Consider the following 20,938-nt stretch of genomic DNA (forward strand, 5'->3'; position numbering starts at 1 on the left):
CAGAACAGATGAAGAGTAGTTGACGGGGATGGTGTGGGGGTGAAGGTGAGCATTGGGTCAGTTTATTAGGAGTTAAACAATGTAGTCATTGTCTAACTTTGTCCAAATAACTATTTTACTTAATTTAAGCAGAATCTATGGAATTCTCCAATTTAAATGGAGACTTTAGAGGGTTCCAAATGTCAGGTAAATTGCCTAAAGGAAAATTAAATTTCTTGGATGATTTCTTTGGAATGTGCTACGATGGAAATTCTGCAGGGTCCCCATGTACAACTCCCAACTACGATAAAATAACAACTGGTCATTGAAAAACATGGACCATGAAAATCCCCGAGTAATCTTGACAGGCTAGATGTGGAGAATGTGTTTCTTCAAAGTCATTGTTTAATAATAAGGGGTCACCCATTAAAAACAAGTCAGGTTTCTTTTCTCACAGAAGGTTATGAGCCTGTGGAAGTCTCTTCTTGAAGAGGTATTGGAGTAGAGAGTTTGAATATTTTGAACGCAGAAGTGGACTGATTCTTGTTAAGGAAAGGGGTGAAAGGTTATTGGGGATTGATGAGAATGTGGATTTGAAGTTACAATCAGATCAGCCATGATGCTACTGAATGGCGGAACAGGCTTGATGGCTGAATGGTCTACTTGTGTTCCTAATTCATATTCATATCTCAATCGCTGAATCTACTGCAATCAACACTCTGGGGGTTACCACTGACTGGAAACTGGACTGCACTAACCATATACACACCGTATTTACAACAGCAGGTCAGAGGTTGGGAATTCTGAGGCGAGCGTTCTCCATGTTTCTGGATAAATGCAACTCCAACAATCCTCAAGAAGCTTGAAGCCATCAGGAGAAAACAATCTGCTTGATCAGCACCACATTCACCAAATTAAAAACATTCATTCGGCATTGTGTATTATCTACAAGATGCATTACAACACCTAACCAAGGCTCCTTCAACAGCACTTTCCAAACCCCCAACCTCTACCAACTAGAAGGACAAAGACAGCAGATGCAAGGTAACACCACCAACTGGAAGTTCCTCTCCAAGCCACTTACCATCCTGAATTGGAACTTAATCGCCATTCCTTCATGGGCTGGGTCAAAATCCTGTAACTGTTTCCTTAAAAGCATTGTGGGTTATCTGTCTCATATGGATTTCAGTGCTTCAAGAAGACAGCTCACCACCACCTTCTTAACAGTGATGAGGGATGGGCAATAAATACCGGATATTCACTGACAGCCACTCCCGTTGAAAAATTTTAACAAATTCACCAGTAAAAAGGAAATCTAACAGGTGTTTCACAGCAGCACTCCTTCCCCAGCAGGTAAAGAATGGGATGGGTTTTTTTTCATCAGATTTTCCACAAATGAGACATATATTTAACTGTCTCTGGTTGCTCCATGGTAAAGAAGCAGCAAAAACAACTTCTCCAAAAGGAAACTTTATTTAAGCAATAATGTAGCTAATGTACTGCAAACGTCTCCAATATTTAATATCTAGGGCTGATTTGTCAGGACTTCATTCTCAAAGGCAGTGATGAATGAGCAATAAATACTGGCCTTGCCAGTATTTCCCACATCCCCCAAATAAATCAAATTTAAAGAGTAGCAAAGAAATCTGAAAATTGATGTTTTACACTTGGTGATAACAGATCATGTTCAATCGTTCGATGCAACCGAAATTAAAAGCAATTTAGGAATATATATTGCCTACTACTCTTTCAGCAAACCGTATCTTATTTCTGTGACTTTCTGTTTAATTAATGCAAGAAAATTTCAAATTAGTTTAATGCAAAACTCCCTAGATTCTCCAGCATTGGCAGTTCCTACTATCTCTGTTCTGAGGAAGGGTCACCGGACCCGAAACGTTAACTCTGTTTTCTCCTCCACAGATGCTGCCAGATCTGCTGAGCTTTTCCAGCAACTTTATTTTTGTTCCTACTATCTCTGAATCGATTTTAACCCCATTGCGAAGCCAGGAAGAAGGGTCCAGACCCAAAATGTCAGCTTTCCTGCTCGGCCTGCTGTGCTCATTCAGCTCTACACCTTGTTATCTCCCCATCTGTAGATTCTTTCACAGATTTCTTGCCCGTTTTAACTAGCAATTACAATAACACCTGGAGCCAAAACGTAGCTGGATAACTTCAGATTCACCCTGAAATGTACTCTTCCAGTGAAGATGAACATGGAAGGAGTTCATGCTAGAAAAGGGAAAAAAGAGTACGGGAAATGTTCTGCTGGGACAGTCAATTTGCTAACTTGCACACAAAGCTGCGTGTTGACACATTGCAGTTGCAAAGCACGCAGGATTACTTTGACAATGTGTATTGCATCTGGGTTAGCAATATAAGTGAAATGTTGCTTGTCTGTTGATTGTGGGAGGTGTTTAGACTAGAGTACTGACAGACAACATTAAGAAAATGTCTGGTATTAAATTAAATTAAATTAAAACTAATATTGCAAAACAGAATTGAAAGCAGTATTCCAAAAGTCGCCTAACCAATGTCATGTACAGACATAAGCTCTCTCTCCTCAGTGAGCTGGGGGTGTTGTTTTGCAATATTAGTCTGTCTAATGGAGAACCAGATTGGGGAGATAACAAGGTGTAGAGCTGAATGAGCACAGCAGGCCAAGCAGCATCAGAGGAGCAGGAAAGCTGACATTTTGCGTCTGGACCCTTCTGGTTCCCTGCTATAGGAAAGAGGTTTTTAAACTTGAAACGGTTCAGAAGATATTTGCATGGATGTTGCCAGGGTTGAAGGGTTTGAGCTATAGAGTGAGGCTGGATAGCTTGGAGCTATTTTCCCCGGAGGGGTTACCTTATAGAAGTTTATAAAATCATGAGGGGCATAGATGGGGAAATAGTCAAGGTCTTTTTCCCAGGGTAGGGGAATCTAAAACTAGAGGACATAGGTTTTAAGGCAAGAGGGGAAAGATTTAAAAGGGACCCAAGGGGCAACTTTTTCACACAGAGGGTGGTGCATGTATGGAATGAACTGTCAGAGGAAATGGTGGAGGCTGGTACAATTACAACATTTAACGAGAACATGAATGGGAAGAGTTGACAGAGATGTGGGACAATTGTCAACAAATGGGACTAGTTTAGTTTAGGATATCTGGTCAGCACGGACGAGTTGGACCATAGGGTCTGTCTCGGTGCTGTACATCTCTATGTCTCTATAACTTAATGTCATTACCATAGATGAACAGATTGCTTCTTCAGAATGGGAAACAAATAGAAAAAAATTGTGCATAAAGCAATGGTACAATATGCTGCCTTAAAAGATGATGTACAATTTTGCAACATAGGCAAAATATTTCCGAAGATTAGATGTATGCTGTGTAATTAGCTATGCAAATCTACCAAATTAGGGATAAGGAAGCAAAGGTAAAACAATACCCAGGATAGACAGGAAGTGGCTTTGACAGAATAAACAATAAGTGGTTTCCAATGGCAAAAGGACTGTCCACCAGGGAACATGGATTTTGATAGATTGGCAAAAGGGGCTAAGGTAACATGAAGACATGGTGGAATCAGACTTAATAGAAATGCTTGAAAGGGAATCGATGAAATATTTGAAGGTAAGAAGTTTACATGGCTACGGGAAAATAGCAAAGCTGCGGCATAATCGGATCATTCTTCCCAAGAGGGCCCATACACAATAGGCTGAGTGACTCCAGCTGTGCTGTATCATTCTGTGGTTCGATGACACAGGATTTTCAAACAATAATTAATGAACATATATGTGTTCAAAGCTTTGCCATATTTGAAGAGCATTCTTTTGAATATATAATCACTGTAATATTAATATCCCAGGAAAAAATATTATTATACTTCTGATATTCAAAGTAATACGATACTTTGATTATGTAGTTTTCCTTTCATTTGTCAGACCGTAAGAAATAGGAATAAGAGCATGCCATTCAGCCCCTCAAGTTTGCTCCACAATTAAGTAGGACCACGGCTGATCCGACATTCCTCATTTCCTGCTCTCTCCCTGTAACCCTTTATTTCCCTACTGATCAAGAATCTCTCTCTCTGTCTTAAATATACCCAAGTGCTCTGCTCCCACAGCTCCATGTGGCAAGGAGTTCCAAAGACTTATAACACTCAAAAGAAATTCCTCCTCATCTCAGTCTTAACTTGGTGCCCCTTCATTGAGATTATGCCCTCTGTTCCTAGACTTTCCAAGGAGGGGAAACATCCTCTCAGCATTTCCCCTGACTCAGCAACCCGTTAGGAATCTATATGTTTCAATGAGATCACCTCTCATTCTTCTAAACTCCAGAGGGTACAGTCCCAACAGGTTTAGCCTTTGCTCATAAGGCAATGCCTCCGTAATGGGGATCACCCTAGTGCCTGCAATGAAATGATATCTTTCCTTAAATAAGGGGACAAAAACTGCTGACAGTACTCCAAATGTGCTCTCAACAGCACCTTGTACAGTTGCAGTAAGACTTCCTTACTCTTATACTGTAACCCTTGAAATAAGGGCCAACATTCCACTAGCCTTCCTGATTGCCTGCTGCTTCGATCTGCTTGCTTTGTGTTTCCAGGAAAAGTCACTTTGTGTTGCAGCTTTCTGTAGTCCAATGCAAGGGAGCTCATGTTAATTTGGAAAATCACCATAAATATTAGCATTCAAGACACTTTTTGCAACAGTTTACTATTTTCCAAAAGACAACTTAATGATCTGGCTTTCAAATTTAACATGACCACAGAAGTATATTGGGGGCAGCACGGTGGCTCAGTGGTTAGCACCTTCAGGGTGACTGGTTGTACACAGTTTGCACATTCTCCCTGTGTCTGCATGAGTTTCCTCTGGATCCTCCAGTTTCCTCCCGCAATCCAAACGTGTGCAAGTTAGGTGGATTGGCCACGCTAAATTGCCCCATGGTATCCAGGGATGTGCAGGCTGGGTGGGTTAGCCAATAAGATATGCAGGGTTACAGAAACGAGGTAGGAGGGTGGATCATGGGCGTGATGCTCTTCAGAGGGTTGGTATAGTCTTGTTAGGCTGAATGGCCTGCTCCCACACTATTAGGGAGTCTATGATTCTATATAATTATCCAGTTTTACGTACTCTAACTCAATGAAAGAGTGATCCAGTAAGTTTATGAAGGACTTAAAACTACACTTGCACTCCAATACATTGCGTAGGAGGATACTGTTTGTCAGATATAAATGCTTTACAAATGTACCTTGACAAGCAGTTCGACCACTTCTGTGTGAACCAGGCCAAGTACTGGCTCGCTATTTACATGTGTTATCAGATCACCAGCCTTTAATCCTGCAGTGTGAGCTGCACTTCCTTCTTCAACATTCTAGCGGCCAAAGATAAAGAGAAACAATGAGTTAATTTTTTGTTAACGATCAAAATGTGAACATATACACTGCATTGTCTCACATGCACTTACCCAAACAATATGATGGAGCGTATAAACATCACTATCCCCCATGTAGACTCTAATGGCCCGGAGTGTGAAACCATATTTCTTTCCTGAACTGTAGATAATTATAGGAGGCTTCGGACTTCCAGAGCTCGTGGAAGAATCACGACTCGGTGAGGAATCTCGTGATGAAGGGTCAGAAGAGAGAGAATGTGGGGAGATTGGACTTGCCAATGGAGAAGCACCGAAAACATCTAAAATGAAAGGGCACAATGAAATGAACCTTTCAGGTCTCTGGTTAGCTGCTAGCTGAATATGTCAGAAAACACAGATATAACACCTGGAGTATCGATCTTAACTATCGGCATTAAACATCAAGAAGGGTATAATATCAGTGGTCTAATAATCCAGAATCCCAGTTCAATAGTCTGGCGTCATGAGTTTGAACCCTTGGTGAAGTTTGAATTAAAAGTGTCACAAAAATATCGCGGTTCACTGAAGTCCTTTAGGAAAGGAAGTCTGGCGTCCTTATGTGGTCTGGCCATGTCTTCAGGCTCACAGCAATGTGGTTGACTCTTAACTGCCCTCTTGGCAATAAATGATGGCCTAGCCAGTGACCCTCATAACCCATGAATGAATTTAAAAAACCTGAACACTCTGAATTAGATTTTAACTGTGCAGTGGGTTTTGGGACATAAAGCTTGCCAAATGCTCGACAGATCAAATGGCTAGCCCAGTCTACCTTTGGAGACAGACCTTACAAGTGTAAGGTAGGTCAGCTGCAGAGTAACTAGGGACCAGCAGCCCCTGTGGGGGTAGGGAAGACAGGTGGTCAGTTCCTGGGCCAGGTGGCAGGGGTGGGGGAAGTTATCTGAAAACCTGTCCCTGGAAATTACCATCGTAGAAGTTAGAGTTCCTAGCACTGATCTTTAGGATGACAGTCAGCATAGACCACATGATGCTCTTCATGAATAGAAAATCAGGTGGAACTTGTTCACCTTCTCATCTCAGCTGGAGCAAGAGATTTGTCACTTTCAAGAATTTGCACTTAAGCAACTTTAAACTTCCATCAGAGCACATTATTTGGTTCCGATTTAGTTCTACTGTGTGTTCCTTTAATGAAATGATTAGTCACTTGATTAAAACGTTAATCAAAATGCAATCCCCCATGTGTTATCAAAGTAAACTGAATTGTGAGGTCCACTTGAACAGATCATGTTCAGACTTCTTGCTCTGCATTCTAATTTACCATAGATGTGATAAAATACTTAGTTAGCTTCAGAGTACATTTAATATTCATAGAAACCAGGCAGCACTGGAGGCAAACTGACCAGTTACTGCGAGGGACCTACAAAACCTATTGATGATGTTCAAGGGGAAGCTACCATTAATCATTCACTCCAACTGAGCTGCCCAGGTAACCCTTACTGGACTGACACCCTGTGTGAAAATATCTGCAAAAAGACATGAAGGGCTGAATGGACGATCTTCCTAGGTGATTCTCTCCCTGCTCATCTCTCCCTGCTCATCTCTCCTCCCTAAAAACAAACACAATGTCCAACAGGAAATGTAATCTAAATGAATGACGGGCACAGCTATCACTGCTTCTCCCTTCTTGTATCACTTCTAAGACGGTAATGAATTTAAACATCTTTGCCCATACCATCTTCATTAGCATAGCTTGAGTTATAGTTATTTCAATACACCCAGAAGCATATTAATTACACATAAAACTTCAGTTGTGCTTATTAGAAATCCTAATCACAGCTTTCTGTAATATGCAACAATTCTTTTAAAGAAAACGCATACATCACCAAATCTTAAATCCTCATTACACGCTTGCCACAATGACAAGTTTTAATTTGGTTCCTAATTAAGCTTTCCTACAGTTTGCAGAGGCACAAAACTTGAAAGAATTACTAATTAAAGCGTCCACTTTACAAACATAAAAATGAACTGTGGTGTCTTTTTTCATTAAAAATGCAGAAATACTGTTTTGTACATTGTTGGGATGCATACTAGCATTGGGTCTGGGTAAATAATATGCTTGATGTAAATGTGTCATTGCTATAGACAGTCTCATAAAACCTCAGGTTGTTTAATAAATAAACTAAAAGGAACAAACAGTCAATACGTCTAACCTCAACAATAAACCAATGTCCCTCAAAGGTCTGAGGGACTGGCTGAGAACGATCAAGGTCTATGGAGTATATTGAGTCTTTTAAAGACACAGGACAAAACAAGAGGGGGTTTTGGAACACATGGTACTTTACATGGTAGACAGTGTGGCTCCACACTCAATATACAAGAGGGACGTTGGGCAGATCTGCTCCTGAATCACCCAGAATTCATCCATTGGGTGCGACCAATCAGACAGAAGTCACCTCTATCAATCTGAAGAATTGATCAGCCTCAGCTGCAAATGGGAGAGAACCAGCCTGTGCTCGGAGGGGAGAGGCGAGTGGCATAGGAGTCAACAAGTCCAGAGCAAGCAGGGATGGGAACAGGAAATCAGACCACCAGGCAGGTGAGTGAGGTTGCTGAGCAAGGCCTGAGAGATTAGGGCTTGAGGCTAGGAAATAAGACCAAGGGCCTAGGGATGAAATGTGCATGCACAGTATGGAGGACATGCAGAGGTAGGGGAGAGGAAGGAGCTGAGGTTGAGGGTGAGGCAAGGAAGAAAGGAATAAGAGAACTGCAGTGGGGGGATGACAGCAGCCATGGGAAGATTAGGAGCTGCCAAGAGAGGGGAGTTATAGGAGGAGGGGCGCTGCGGGGAATGGAGGAGCTGCAGAGTAGGAGACAGGAGTTGCAAGTGGGGGTGAGAGAAGAGAAATTGCAAAGGTGGGGTGGAACAGCTACAAAGGGTGGAGGAGCAAGATCTGTAAACAAGAGGAAAGTGAAGAGTGGCTACGAAGAGGGATGGGACAAAGGGATACAAAGGATTGAGGAACAAGGGTTGCAATGACAGTGAGGGGCTGTGAAAGTTGGACAGGGTCTGAAAGGGCAGATATTAACATTCACGCCACACAAATGGCAGCCTATAACCATCTCCAATAAGAAACAATCTAACCATCACTCTTTGACATTCAGTGGTGTCACCATTACTGAATCTTCTATTATCAACATCCTGGGGGTTACCATTGACCAGAAACTCAACTGAACTCACCACAAACACAGTGGCTACAACAGCAGGCCAGAGGCTAGGAATACTGCAGCAGGTAACTCACCTCCTGACTCCCCAAAGCCTGTCCATCATCGACAAGGCACAAGTCAGGAGTGTGAGTGATAGTATACAAAGAACAAAGAAAATTACAGCACAGGAACAGGCCCTTCGGCCCTCCAAGCCTGCGCCGATCCAGATCCTCTATCTAAACCTGTTGCTTATTTTCCAAGGATCTGTATCCCTCTGCTCCCTGTCCATTCACGTATCTGTCTAGATACATCTTAAATGATGCTATCATGCCCGCCTCTACCACCTCCGCTGGCAACACGTTCCAGGCACCCACCACCCTCTGTGTAAAGAACTTTCCACGCATATCTCCCTTAAACTTTTCCCCTCTCACTTTGAAATCGTGACCCCGAGTAATTGAGTCCCCCACTCTGGGGAAAAAGCTTCTTGCTATCCACCCTGTCTATACCTCTCATGATTTTGTAGACCTCAGTCAGGTCCCCTCTCAACCTCCATCTTTCTAATGTAAATAATCCTAATCAACTCAACCTCTCTTCATAGCTAGTGCCCTCCATACCAGGCAACATCCTGGTGAACCTCCTCTGCACCCTCTCCAAAGCATCCACATCCTTTTGGTAATGTGGCGACCAGAACTGTACGCAGTACTCCAAATGTGGTCGAACCAAAGTCCTGTACAACTGTAACATGACCTGCCAACTCTTGTACTCAATACCCCGTCCGATGAATGAAAGCATGCCGTATGCCTTCTTGACCACTCTATCGACCTGCGTTGCCACCTTCAGGGTACAATGGACCTGAAAACCCAGATCTCCCTGTGCATCAATTTTCCCCAGAGCTTTTCCATTTACCGTATAGTTCGCTCTTGAATTGGATCTTCCAAAATGCATCACCTCGCATTTGCCTGGATTGAACTCCATCTGCCATTTCTCCACCCAACTCTCCAATCTATCTATATTCTGCTGCATTTTCCGACAGTCCCCTTCACTGTCCACCAATCTTAGTGTCATCTGCAAATTTGCTAATCAGACCATTTATACCTTCCTCCAGATCATTTATGTATATCACAGACAAAAGTGGTCCCAACACGGATCCCTGTGGAACACCACTGGTCACAGTTCTCCATTTTGAGAAACTCCCTTCCACTACAACTCTCTGTCACCTGTTGCCCACCATTTCTCTATCCATCTAGCTAGTACACCCTGGACCCCATGCCACTTCACTTTCTCCATTGGCCTACCATGGGAAACCTTATCAAATGCCTTACTGAAGTCCATGTATATGACATCTACAGCCCTTCCCTCATCTATCAACTTTGTCACTTCCTCAAAGAATTCTATCAAGTTGGTAAGACATGACCTTCCCTGCACAAAACCATGCTGTCTATCACTAATAAGCCCATTTTCTTCCAAATGTAAATAGATCCTATCCCTCAGTATCTTCTCCAGCAGCTTCCCCACCACTGACATCAGGCTCACCGGTCTATAATTACCTGGATTATCCTTGTTACCCTTCTTAAACAAGGGGACAACATTAGCAATTCTCCAGTCCTCTGGGACCTCACCCGTGCTCATGGTTGCTGCAAAGATATCTGTTAAAGCCCCAGATATTTCCTCTCTCGCTTCCCTCAACAACCTGGGATAGATCCCATCCGGACCTGGGGACTTGTCCACCCCAATGCCTTTTAGAATATCCAACACTTCCCCCCCTCCTTATGCCAACTTGACCTAGAGTAATCAAACATCTATCCCTAACCTCAACATCCGTCATGTCCCTCTCCTCAGTGAATACCAACGCAAAGTACTCATTAAGGATCTCACTCATTTTCTCTGACTTCTCACATAACTTCCCTCCTTTGTCCTTGAGTGAGCCAACCCTTTCTCTAGTTACCCTCCTGCTCCTTACGTATGAATAAAAGGCTTTGGGATTTTCCTTAACTCTGTTTGCTAAAGATATTTCATGACCACTTTTAGCCCTCTTAATTCCTCCTTTCAGATTGGTCCTACTTTCCCGATATTCTTCCAAAGCTTCGTCTGTTTTCAGTCGCCTAGACCTTATGTATGCTTCCTTTTTCCTCTTTGCTAGTCTCACAATTTCACCTGTCATCTATGGTTCCCTAATCTTGCCCTTTCTATCCCTCATTTTCAAAGGGACATGTCTGTCCTGCACTCTAATCAACCTCTCTTTAAAAGCCTCCCACATATCAAATGTGGATTTACCCTCAAACAGCTGCTCCCAATCCACATTCCCCAGCTCCTGCTGAATTTTGCTATAGTTGGCCTTCCCCCAATTCAGCACTCTTCCCTTAGGACCACTCTCGTCTTTGTCCATCACTATTCCCAAAGGAATCCCCTACTGAAACTTCAACCACCTGGCCGGGCTCATTCCCCAACACCAGGTCCAGTATGGCCCCTTCCCGAGTTGTACTATTTACATACTGCTCTAGAAAACCCTCCTGGATGCCCCTTACAAATTCTGCTCCATTTAAACCCCTAACACTAAGTGAATCCCAGTCAATGTTGGGAAAATTAAAATCTCCCATCACCACCACCCTGTTGCTCCTACATCTTTCCATAATCTGTCTACACATTTGTGCCTCTATCTCACGCTCGCTGTTGGGAGGCCTGTAGTACAGCCCCAACATTGTTACCGCACCCTTCCTATTTCCGAGCTCTGCCCATATTGCCTCACTGCTCAAGTGCTCCATAGTGCCCTCCTTCAGCACAGCTGTGATATCCACTTTGATCAGTAATGCAACTGTTCCACCCCTTTTACCTCCCTCTCTATCCCGCCTGAAGCATCTATATCCTGGGATATTTAGTTACCAATCTTGCCCTTCCCTCAACCAAGTCTCAGTAATAGCAATAACATCATACTCCCAGGTACTGATCCAAGCCCTAAGTTCATCTGCTTTACCTACTACACTTCTCGCATTAAAACAAATGCACCTCAGACCACCTGTCGCTTTGTGTTCATCATCTGCTCTCTGTCTACTCTTCCCCTTAGTCACACTGACTTCATTATCTAGTTCCTTACAGGCTTTAGTTACTACATCCTTACTGTCCACAAACCTCCTCACTAACCTTCCCATCCCCCTGCCACAATAGTTTAAACCCTCCTCAACAGCGTTAGCAAAAGCAGCCCCTAGGACATTGGTTCCAGTCCTGCCCAGGTGTAGACCGTCCGATTTGTAATAGTCCCACCTCCCCCAGAACCGGTTCCAATGTTCCAAAAATCTGAACCCCTCCCCCCTGCACCATCTCTCAAGCCACTCATTTATCCTGCCTATTCTTTCATTTCTACTCTGACCAGCAAAAGTTGGGGGAAGGGCCGGGGATCAGTTAAAGTTCTCAACAAAGGAACAGCCACTTTACTGGGAACAGGAAAGCAGAAGAATTGAATTATTTGAAAAGTAATGTGGAATTTCTGGATGAAGACTACAGGAATTCATAAGCTGTTATAGGAGAGGAAAATGTAGCGGATGCTACTGAAATGAACTGAATTGCATTGCATAACTTAATGTTGAATATTTTTATTTCACAAGGGTTTGCAGTTACAGGTATTTGTATTATCACATCTGAAAGTATCTTCTATACTGTGAATTTACTTTAAGGTGCAGTGACTGCGTTAATGGTTTAGCTGCGATTTCACCAGGCTGCAGAAAGCATGTTTGAGGTGATAGCTTTTTGTGTGTAGAACTGTGTTGGCTATTTACCAAGAAAAGCATTTGTTGCTAATTTATGTTTGTTGTTTTGTGCTGATTTAAATACAGTGCCTAGGAAATTAACATTTCCTTGTGTGTTGTGGCTTTAGATTTAATGGAGCAGTGATTATTATTAAACCTGTTGATACATTCTTCTAATTCAGCTTCTGCACAAGTCCAAATCCTGCATACGGCAGCACAAATATAGAAGGTATGGTTATAAAGTTGTTACCTCCTCTCAGCTCCCATCAGGTTTTAGCCTGGGTCTCTGGGGGAATTCAGCAATGGAAATACTGTAAAATGTAAAGCGGAAATGGCTTGATTCTCGCTAGCTGCAAATGGTCATTGCCTGGAATTTATGTGGCACAAATGTTACTTGCCATGTATCAGCAGAAACCTAAGTATGGTCCAGGTCTTGCTACATGTGGACAGAGATTTCTTCAGTTTCTTGAGTTTTTGTGAATGCCATTGAACTCCTACAGCAAATGTCCAAATTAACTTGAAAGCATGGACTAAATAGTTTAGAAAGATGAAACATCAAAATTTAAACTGGCTTATTTTGTGGATATAATGAATGCTTGCCCTGAAAGGTACAAATATGAAGAGCAGAGAATAGCAATCTTATTATTTGTGCTGAGGCACATGTCTTAATTGGTTTTATATTATATTAGCAGCAAATTGTCTGCCCAGAGCTTTAATATAGGACGTCAAAAAAATGAGTCATAAGATTCAACGCTCTTGCAAGAGAGATCGCATCAAAACTGAAATATTAATTGCAACATATTCAATTAATTATATCATTTATTCTTGGAAATTGTTCTTGAAATAGTTTTATGATGGATCTTGTTAAAACATGCTCATCTACGTAAACCTTTTGAGGTGGTTTATGGTACCAATTATACTTAGAGAGCTATCTACTACTAAGTTCGCAGTATGTTTTCTATGTGCTGTTATTGATTGTCATACCTGCAGGGATCATGAGCGAAAGAGCAGTGGCAGAGGCTGATTTCATCACTTTCCTGGTTCGTTCTTTCTCTGTACTTTCTAATCGCTGACGGGCTAGCTGTGGAACACTGTCACTTGCAGTCTTTGGTGAAATATCTGTACTTTCCACACTGTCACTCCTGGTGTTAATCTGATCCAAATGTTCAGAAAAACTGCCAACTGTTCAAAAGCAAATGCATTCAATCAATATTTCCCCATTTCATCAGACATTCTTTTTAAGTGCCATATATAAACATGAAAATAAAAATGAAAATATTACACTAATCCCAACATCTAATAGCAAGAGCTGATAGTCTCACTGGTCTGCAAAAATCTAAATAGCAATATCTCAAAATGAATTGAAAATTAGCTTATATTGCAGTGACATTCATCCTTCTATTTCTCCTTTCTCCAAATGGAATTAATATAACAATCTCAGAAAGCACCAGGGGACCAGCTTCTGTGAAAATTTAATGTACATGGGACAAGAGAAGACAACTGAGGTAATGCTTATAAAAAATAGTTACATTATTAAGTTACATTGCCTCCTATACTGAAATGTTTCACTAATTGGAAACTGAAACAAACATTATTTTGCTTCCTTAATTCGAAGATTTTACATATTACAGAAGCTAGTGAGCTCGGGGGAGTGTTGTGTCACACTGGGAAATAAGTCTTAATATTTAGATAACCTAGCAAATTGCAACTGATTTCATTTCAAATCACAAGCTGCAAAAAAAGGGAGTTGTGCAATTTAATAGAATTATAGAGTCATGCAGCACAGAACAGACCCTTTGGTCCAACTAGTCCACGCCAACCAGCTTTCTCAAATTAAACTTGTTCCATTTGCGTGCTTTTGGCCCATATCCCTTACACCTTTCCTATCCATGTACCTGCCCAAATGTCTTTTAAATGTTGTAACTGAACCTGCATCTACTACTTCTTCTGGCAGTTCAGTCAATATAAGTACCACCCTCTGTGTGAAAAAGTTGCCCCTCAGGTCCCTTTCAAATTTTTCCCCTCTCACCTTAAACCTATGCTCTCTAATTCTGAACTCTCCTACCCTGGGGAAAAGATCTTTGCTATTCACCTTATCTCCTCATGATTTTATAAATGTCTATAAAGTCACCTTTCAATCTCCTATGTTCCAGGGAAAAAAAAAGTTCCAGCCGATCCACCCTCTCCAATCTCAGTAACCTCCTTGTAAATCTCTTCTGCACCCTTTCCAATTTAATAGAATACATCCTACAGCAGGGCAACCAGAAATGTATGCAGTACTCCAAAAGTGGCCTCACAACATCCTGTACAGCCGCAACATGCCAATGCTCTGACCAATGAAAGCAAGCATGTCAAATATCTTCTTCACCGCCCTGTCTATCATTGACATCACTGTCAAGGAACTGTGTACCTGAATCCCTAGGATCTCCCTGCTCAACAACACTCCCCAGGCCCAGCATTAACTGTATAAGTCCTGCCCCGGTATGTCTCACCAAAATGCAACATATCCCATTATCTGAATTAAACTCTACCTGCCACTTCCCAGCCCATTGGCCCAGCTGATCAAGGTCCCATTGTATTCTTAGATAACCTTCTTCACAGTCTGCTAGATCACCAATTTTGCTTTCATCCAAAACTTACCAATCAGGCTTCCTCTTCATCCAAATCACTTATGTCAATGACAAACAGTGGACCCAGCACTGACCCTGTAGAACACCGCTGGTCACAGGCTTCCAGTCCGCAAGACAATCTTCTACCACTACCCTCTGTCTCTTACCATCAAGCCAAATTGTATCCACTTGGCAAGGTCTCCCTGAATCCCTTGTGATCTCACTTTACTAAGCAGTCTACCATGCAAAACCTTGTCAAAGGCCTTGTTAAAGTCTACGTAAACAACACCTACTGCTCCAGCTTCATCTGTCTCCTTGGTAACATCCTCAAAAAACTTTATCAAGTTTGTGAGAAATGATTTTCCACACACAAAGCCATGCTGACTATCTCTAATCAGTTCTTCCTCTCCAAATTCTGTCTTTCAGGATCCCTTCCAATGACTTATCCACCACTGATGTCAGACTCACAGGTTGATACTTCCCTGGCTTTTCTTTGCAGTCTTTTTAAATAAAGGCACCACATTTGTCACCCTCCACTCTTCTGGCACCTCACCCGTGGCTGTCAATGATACAATTATCTCTGCTAGGGGCCCAGCAATTTCTTCCCTAGCTTCCCTCAATGTCTTAGGACACACTTGATCAGGACCTGGGAATTTATTTATCTTTACACATTTTAAGACCTCTAGCACCCCCTCTTCTATAATGTGGACTGTTTTCAAGATATCATTATTTCCCCAAGCTCCCTAGCTTCCATGTCTTTTTCCGCTGCAAATACTGGCACAAAATATACATTTAGTATGTCACCCATCTCCTGCAATTCCATACATAGTCGATCTTTAAGGGACCCTTATTCACTCCCTTGTTGTTCTTTTGCCTTTAATGTACCTATTGAATTTCTTTGGATTCTCCTTAACCTTATCTGCCAAAGCTATCTCATATATCCCTTTTGCTCTCCTGATTTCCCTCTTAAGAATGCCTCTGCTCTCATACTCTGCAAGGGATTCACTTGATCTCAGCTGTCTATACCTGACATATTTGATTCATTATTATTATTGTACTGAGATACTGAAATAAGCATTGTTTTGCGTGCTCTTCAGGTAGATCGTACCATACAAAGTGCATCAGGGTAGCAGAACAGAGTGCAGAGTATACGGTCACAGTCACAAAGAACGTGCAGAGAGAGAGAACAGAGTTAACATTTATGAAGTCCATTCACAAGTCTGATAACAACAGCAAATAAGCTGTTCTTGAATCTGTTCGTACGTGTATTCAAACTTCTATATCTTCTGCCCAATGGAAGAGGGTAGGAGTATAACCAGGATTGATTACGTTGGCTGTGTTCCTGAGGCAGCAAGAAGTATAGACAGAGTGAATGGATGGGAGGCTGGTTTGCGTGATGAACTGGGCTGTGTTCACGACTGTCTGTAGTTTCTTGCGGTGTTGGGAAAAGCAGCTGCCATACCAAGCTGTGATGCATCCAGGTAGAATGCTCTCCATGGTGCATCTATAAATATTGTTAAGAGTCTTTGTGGATATGCCGAATTTCCTTAGCCTCCTGCGGAAGTAGAGGCCTGGCTTGCTTTCCTGACCGTCACATCAACACGGGTGGACCAGGACGGATTGTTGTTGATCATCACACCCAGGAACTTGATGCTCTCGACCATCTCCACCTCAGCACCATTGATGCAGACAGGGGCGTGCCCTCCACTCCACTTCCTGGACTCAATAACCAGCTCCTTCGTTTTGCTGACATTGGTGGGATTGTTGTCTTTCCACCATGCTAAGTACTGTATCTCTTTTCCTGTACTCTGTCTCATCATTGTTTGAGATCCAACCTACAATAGGGTTGCGTCGTCAGCAAATTTGTAAATGGATCTGGGGTGGAATTTGGCCACACAGTCGTGAGCATATAAGGAGTAAAGTTGGGGGCTGACTACGCAGTCTTGTGAGGCAATGGTGTTGAGGATTTTCATGGAGGTGTGTTGTTGCCTATTCTAACTGATTGCGGTCTATGGGTCAGGAAGTCAAGGATCCAGTTACAGAGTGGGGAGCTGAGGCCTAGATTTTGGAGATGAGTTTATTTGCAATTATGGAGTAGAAGGCAGAGCTGTAGCCAATAAGTAGAAGCCTGATGTTGGTATCCTTGTTGTCCAGATATTTCAGGGATGAGTGTAGGGCTAGGGAGATGGCATCTCCTACGGACCTGTTATGCTGGTAGGCAAATTGCAAAGGATCAAGGCAGTCTAGGGGGCTGGAGTTGATGTGCGTCATGACTAACCTCTCAAAGCACTTCATAATGATGGAGGTAGGAGCCACTGCGCAGTAGACATTGAGGCACACTGCATGATATTTCTTTGGCACTGGAATGATGGTGGTCTTCTTGAAGCAGGTGAGGACTTCAGATCAAAGTAAGGAGATGTCAGCGAATACTCCTGCCAACTGTTCCACACATATACCTCCCTCGTCTTCTTCACCAGAGCCTTAATATCTCTAGTCATCCTGTGTCTCTACTCCTACCAGCCTTACCCTTTACTCTAACAGGAGCATACTTTCTCTGAACTCTCATCCTCTTAATTTTGAAAGCCTCCCACTTGCCAGATGTCCCTTTACCTCTGAATAACCTACCGCAAATAACTTTTGAAAGTTCCTGTCAAATACTGTCAAAATTGGCCTTGCTCCAATTTAGAACTTTAACTTTTATACAAGGTCTATGCTTTTCCATAACTGTTCTAAAACTAATAGAATTATGATCACTGGTCCCAAACTGCTCTCCCATTAACACCTCAGTCACTTGCATTGCCTTATTTCCCAAGAGAAGGTCGTGATCTCTCCAGTTATTGATCAGTAGGTGTGTGAAGAATCCAGTGGGGAATGACAAACAATAATTTAAGGTCTCACCAGTGATAACTGATGTCTAGGATAAATAGAATACAATTCTGTAATTCTTCATGAGATGCACAGGGATGTGGACCTATAATGTTGACAGACATTCAGGATTACATGAAAGGATTCTGAGAGATTTGAACAACATTAGGATGAAAGGAACTTCACAGATTTCTATTTTGTACCTGGAAGGAGTATAGTGACAAGGAGATGAGGGTGGCAGAGTTAATAGACTTAGTGAAACCCTCGCTGACCCCACTTACATTTACAGTATTGAATAAGAAGTGAATACATGGCATATTGAGGTACTGTAGTCTGAGGAAGGGTCACTCGACCCGAAAAGTTAACTCTGATTTATTTCCACAGATGCTGCCAGACCTGCTGAGCTTTTCCAGCAATTTGTTTTTGTTCCTAATTTACAGCATCCACAGTTCTTTCCGTTTTCAATGTTCTGGGGATCAAATCCCATCCAGACAGATGGTAGAATTTGAATTCAATAAAAATCTAAGAGCCTACAAACAGAAAGAGCACGTACGCCCAATACCAACATTTCAACTCAACAAAATAGGTGACAACCATCTGGTGGTTTGATGCCCTTACCATTCAGAGTTAAAATTTAAACAATGCCTTGCAGTTAACTGTCAGTGTTTAGGTGCATTCTCCACGGCAACACCTCTATCACAGTCCATTTGTCAACCAGTCAACACTCTGCCCTCATGCAGTATAAAGTGGGTTATCCCTTTGAAGTGGCATTCTTGAAAATTGTTCACGAGGCAAAAAGCTGTGTTAAAATATATCTTTTTTCAGCCAAACTCAGGAAGCATTTCCTTGTGTCAGTTTAAAATAACAAAATCCTTATCCTGATGCCATGGCCCTCACGTTCCAGATATCCAGTCGGTGAAATAGCCTTTCAGCATCTACCCTTTCAGTGAGACCATCTCTCACTCTTCTCAACCTCAGGGGGGGACAGACCCATTTTATTCGATTATTTCCCATAGAACAACCAGCTCCTTGCAGGAAGCAATCTAGCGAACCTTATTTGTACCAACTCCAAGGAAAGTGTGTACTTCTGTTGGGGCGGGGGTGCGATGCTAAAACTGTATACTGTAGTCCAGGTGCAGTCCCACCAAAATCCTGTACAATTCTAACAAGACCTCCTTATTCTTGCTTCTATCTCCAAGGGAGGAAAAACTTACTTGGAGGCAGTATAACAAAGATTCACTTGATTGATTCCTGGAATAAGAGGGGTGCCTATGACCAGCGGCTGGAAAAATTGGACCTATACTTTCTGGAGTTTCGAAGAATGAGAGATGATTTCATACAAGATTTCAAACAGACTCAGCAGGATCGACAGAGAGGTAGTTACGCTTGGTTTAGGAATCCAAAACACCACAGGCACATTCTCAGGCTAAGGAGTCAAATCATTCAGGACTGAGATGAGGAGAAATTTCTTCATTGAAAGTACTGCTAAGTGTTTGTTGTTTTTTATCCCAGGGAGTGTTATTGCCCTATGTTGGGGTATAGTTAAGGTTGAGATGGACAGATTTTTGATCACTCAGGGAATCAAGAGATATGGAGAGCAGGCACAAAACTAAAGTTGAAGTAATAGATCAACCATGATTATGTTTAACGGCATAGAAAATTTGAGGGACCTTTTGCTTTTACTGCTTATTCCTCATACAATTTTATTGTTTTGAAGATCCTCCATAACACTAATGATAGTTCGTGATTATCCCACACAACTTAGAGGGTTTGTGTATGGGAGTTACTCATTGAATGGGAATGTTAGGTACACATCTCCTTTTCACCTTGATCTTACCTCATGCTTTTTCACATATTCTTCCCAAAATGTACTGGTCAACTTCCCCCTCATTAATGGGAGGGTGGAAAACTAGAAATGGGGCTAAAATATTAGTTATCAAAATGACTATTTATATCACAACTTCTCCAAATTTAAACGATTTGGCAAGTATTCTATATGCAAAACAAACAAAACAAAATAGAATTTTTAACTGTTCATTAATCTCTAGTTCTGCTTTGATGCTACTAACACATTTTGTACTCATTAGCAGTTCTGATGACCAGTTGATTGGAATAGAAGCAGACTGGTTACGGCATTAAACTAGCAAACCAGAGTGAATGGGTTCATGACATGTTGTGAAATTGAAGTCAACCTGCCAATGACCAGAAAAGTTCCTGTCTTGTAAAAGTGTCGTCTGGCCTTCAGGGAAAGGCTTGAATGGCTCTGGTCTGTTGGACATGTGATTCTAGTTTCACATTGTCTGGTTGCCTCTCGAGTTCAAATATTTTTCTTTAAAAATTTGTACCTGAAAGAGTTGAGCTACTGATGGTGCTGGGAGTGGTTGCATCAACCTCATCCTGAGATGTCCCTATGGAAAACATGATCTTGTCCTGGTCCCTGTGAGTGTCTTCCTGGGCCAAGGACTCATCGTCCTCAGCGGAAATTGCAAAGCTTGGGAGCATCCCAGAACGCTGGTAACAGTTGCTGTTCTCACTACTTGGCGTTTGAGTTAGAGACAGGTGTTGCCTGAAGGTGGCAAAAACACAATACATCATGTTCTCATATACAGGACATCTGCTTCTCTACAACGTCTGGAATTGTGTCCTTTGTATTAATATTTAGAAAGCCAATCACAGAAAATTTTATACCCAGTTTCTAAAATCTGCAAGTGAGATTTACATTTGTGAGAATGACTGGGATTAGACCTTAAAACACAGGAACAAAAGTAGGCCATTCTGCCCTTCAAGTCTGATTTCTCCTTCAACAAATCATTCCTCATCTGATCATTCTCAACTCCACTTTCCTGCCTTTTTCCCCATAATCCTCGATTCCGTTACCGATTAAAAATCTATCTCAGCCCTGAATATACTTAATGCCCCATCCTCGACAGCTCTCTGTGATGAAGATTTCCACAGACTCATTACCCTCAGAGAAGAAATTCTTCCTCGTCTCTGTCTTAAACGGGCGACACTTTACTCTGAGGTAATACCCTCTGGTTATGGCCTCTCCCACAAGGGGAAACAATCTCTCCCAATCTATCCTGTCAGGCCCGCTCAGAATCTTATATATCTAAATAAGGTCACCTCTAGTGCTTCTAAATTCCAAAATGTACAGGCCCAACTGTGCTCAACCTCTCCTCATAAGAAAATCC

At 42.1% G+C, this 20,938-nt stretch overlaps 2 protein-coding genes across 3 annotated transcripts in view; both read right to left on the minus strand.

The window, feature by feature from the left end:
* LOC109920222 (microtubule-associated serine/threonine-protein kinase 4-like) overlaps positions 1-20,938 on the minus strand; it is a 763,378-nt gene that overhangs the window by 604,266 nt on the left and 138,174 nt on the right. For both annotated transcript variants that reach the window (XM_048595288.1, XM_048595289.1), the window contains exons 20-23: positions 20,093-20,313; positions 13,258-13,455; positions 5,426-5,652; positions 5,210-5,332 (exon numbers count right to left, since the gene is read on the minus strand). In XM_048595288.1, the coding sequence (XP_048451245.1) occupies positions 5,210-5,332; positions 5,426-5,652; positions 13,258-13,455; positions 20,093-20,313 (769 nt within the window). The remainder of the gene's footprint in view (positions 1-5,209; positions 5,333-5,425; positions 5,653-13,257; positions 13,456-20,092; positions 20,314-20,938) is intronic.
* The window catches only part of LOC125482815 (microtubule-associated serine/threonine-protein kinase 4-like), a 399,885-nt gene that overhangs the window by 75,273 nt on the left and 303,674 nt on the right, over positions 1-20,938 (minus strand). The gene's annotated exons all lie outside the window — the stretch shown is intronic.

Source organism: Rhincodon typus, chromosome 3 (assembly GCF_021869965.1).
Source record: "Rhincodon typus isolate 14 chromosome 3, sRhiTyp1.1, whole genome shotgun sequence".
Lineage (NCBI taxonomy): Eukaryota > Metazoa > Chordata > Chondrichthyes > Orectolobiformes > Rhincodontidae > Rhincodon > Rhincodon typus.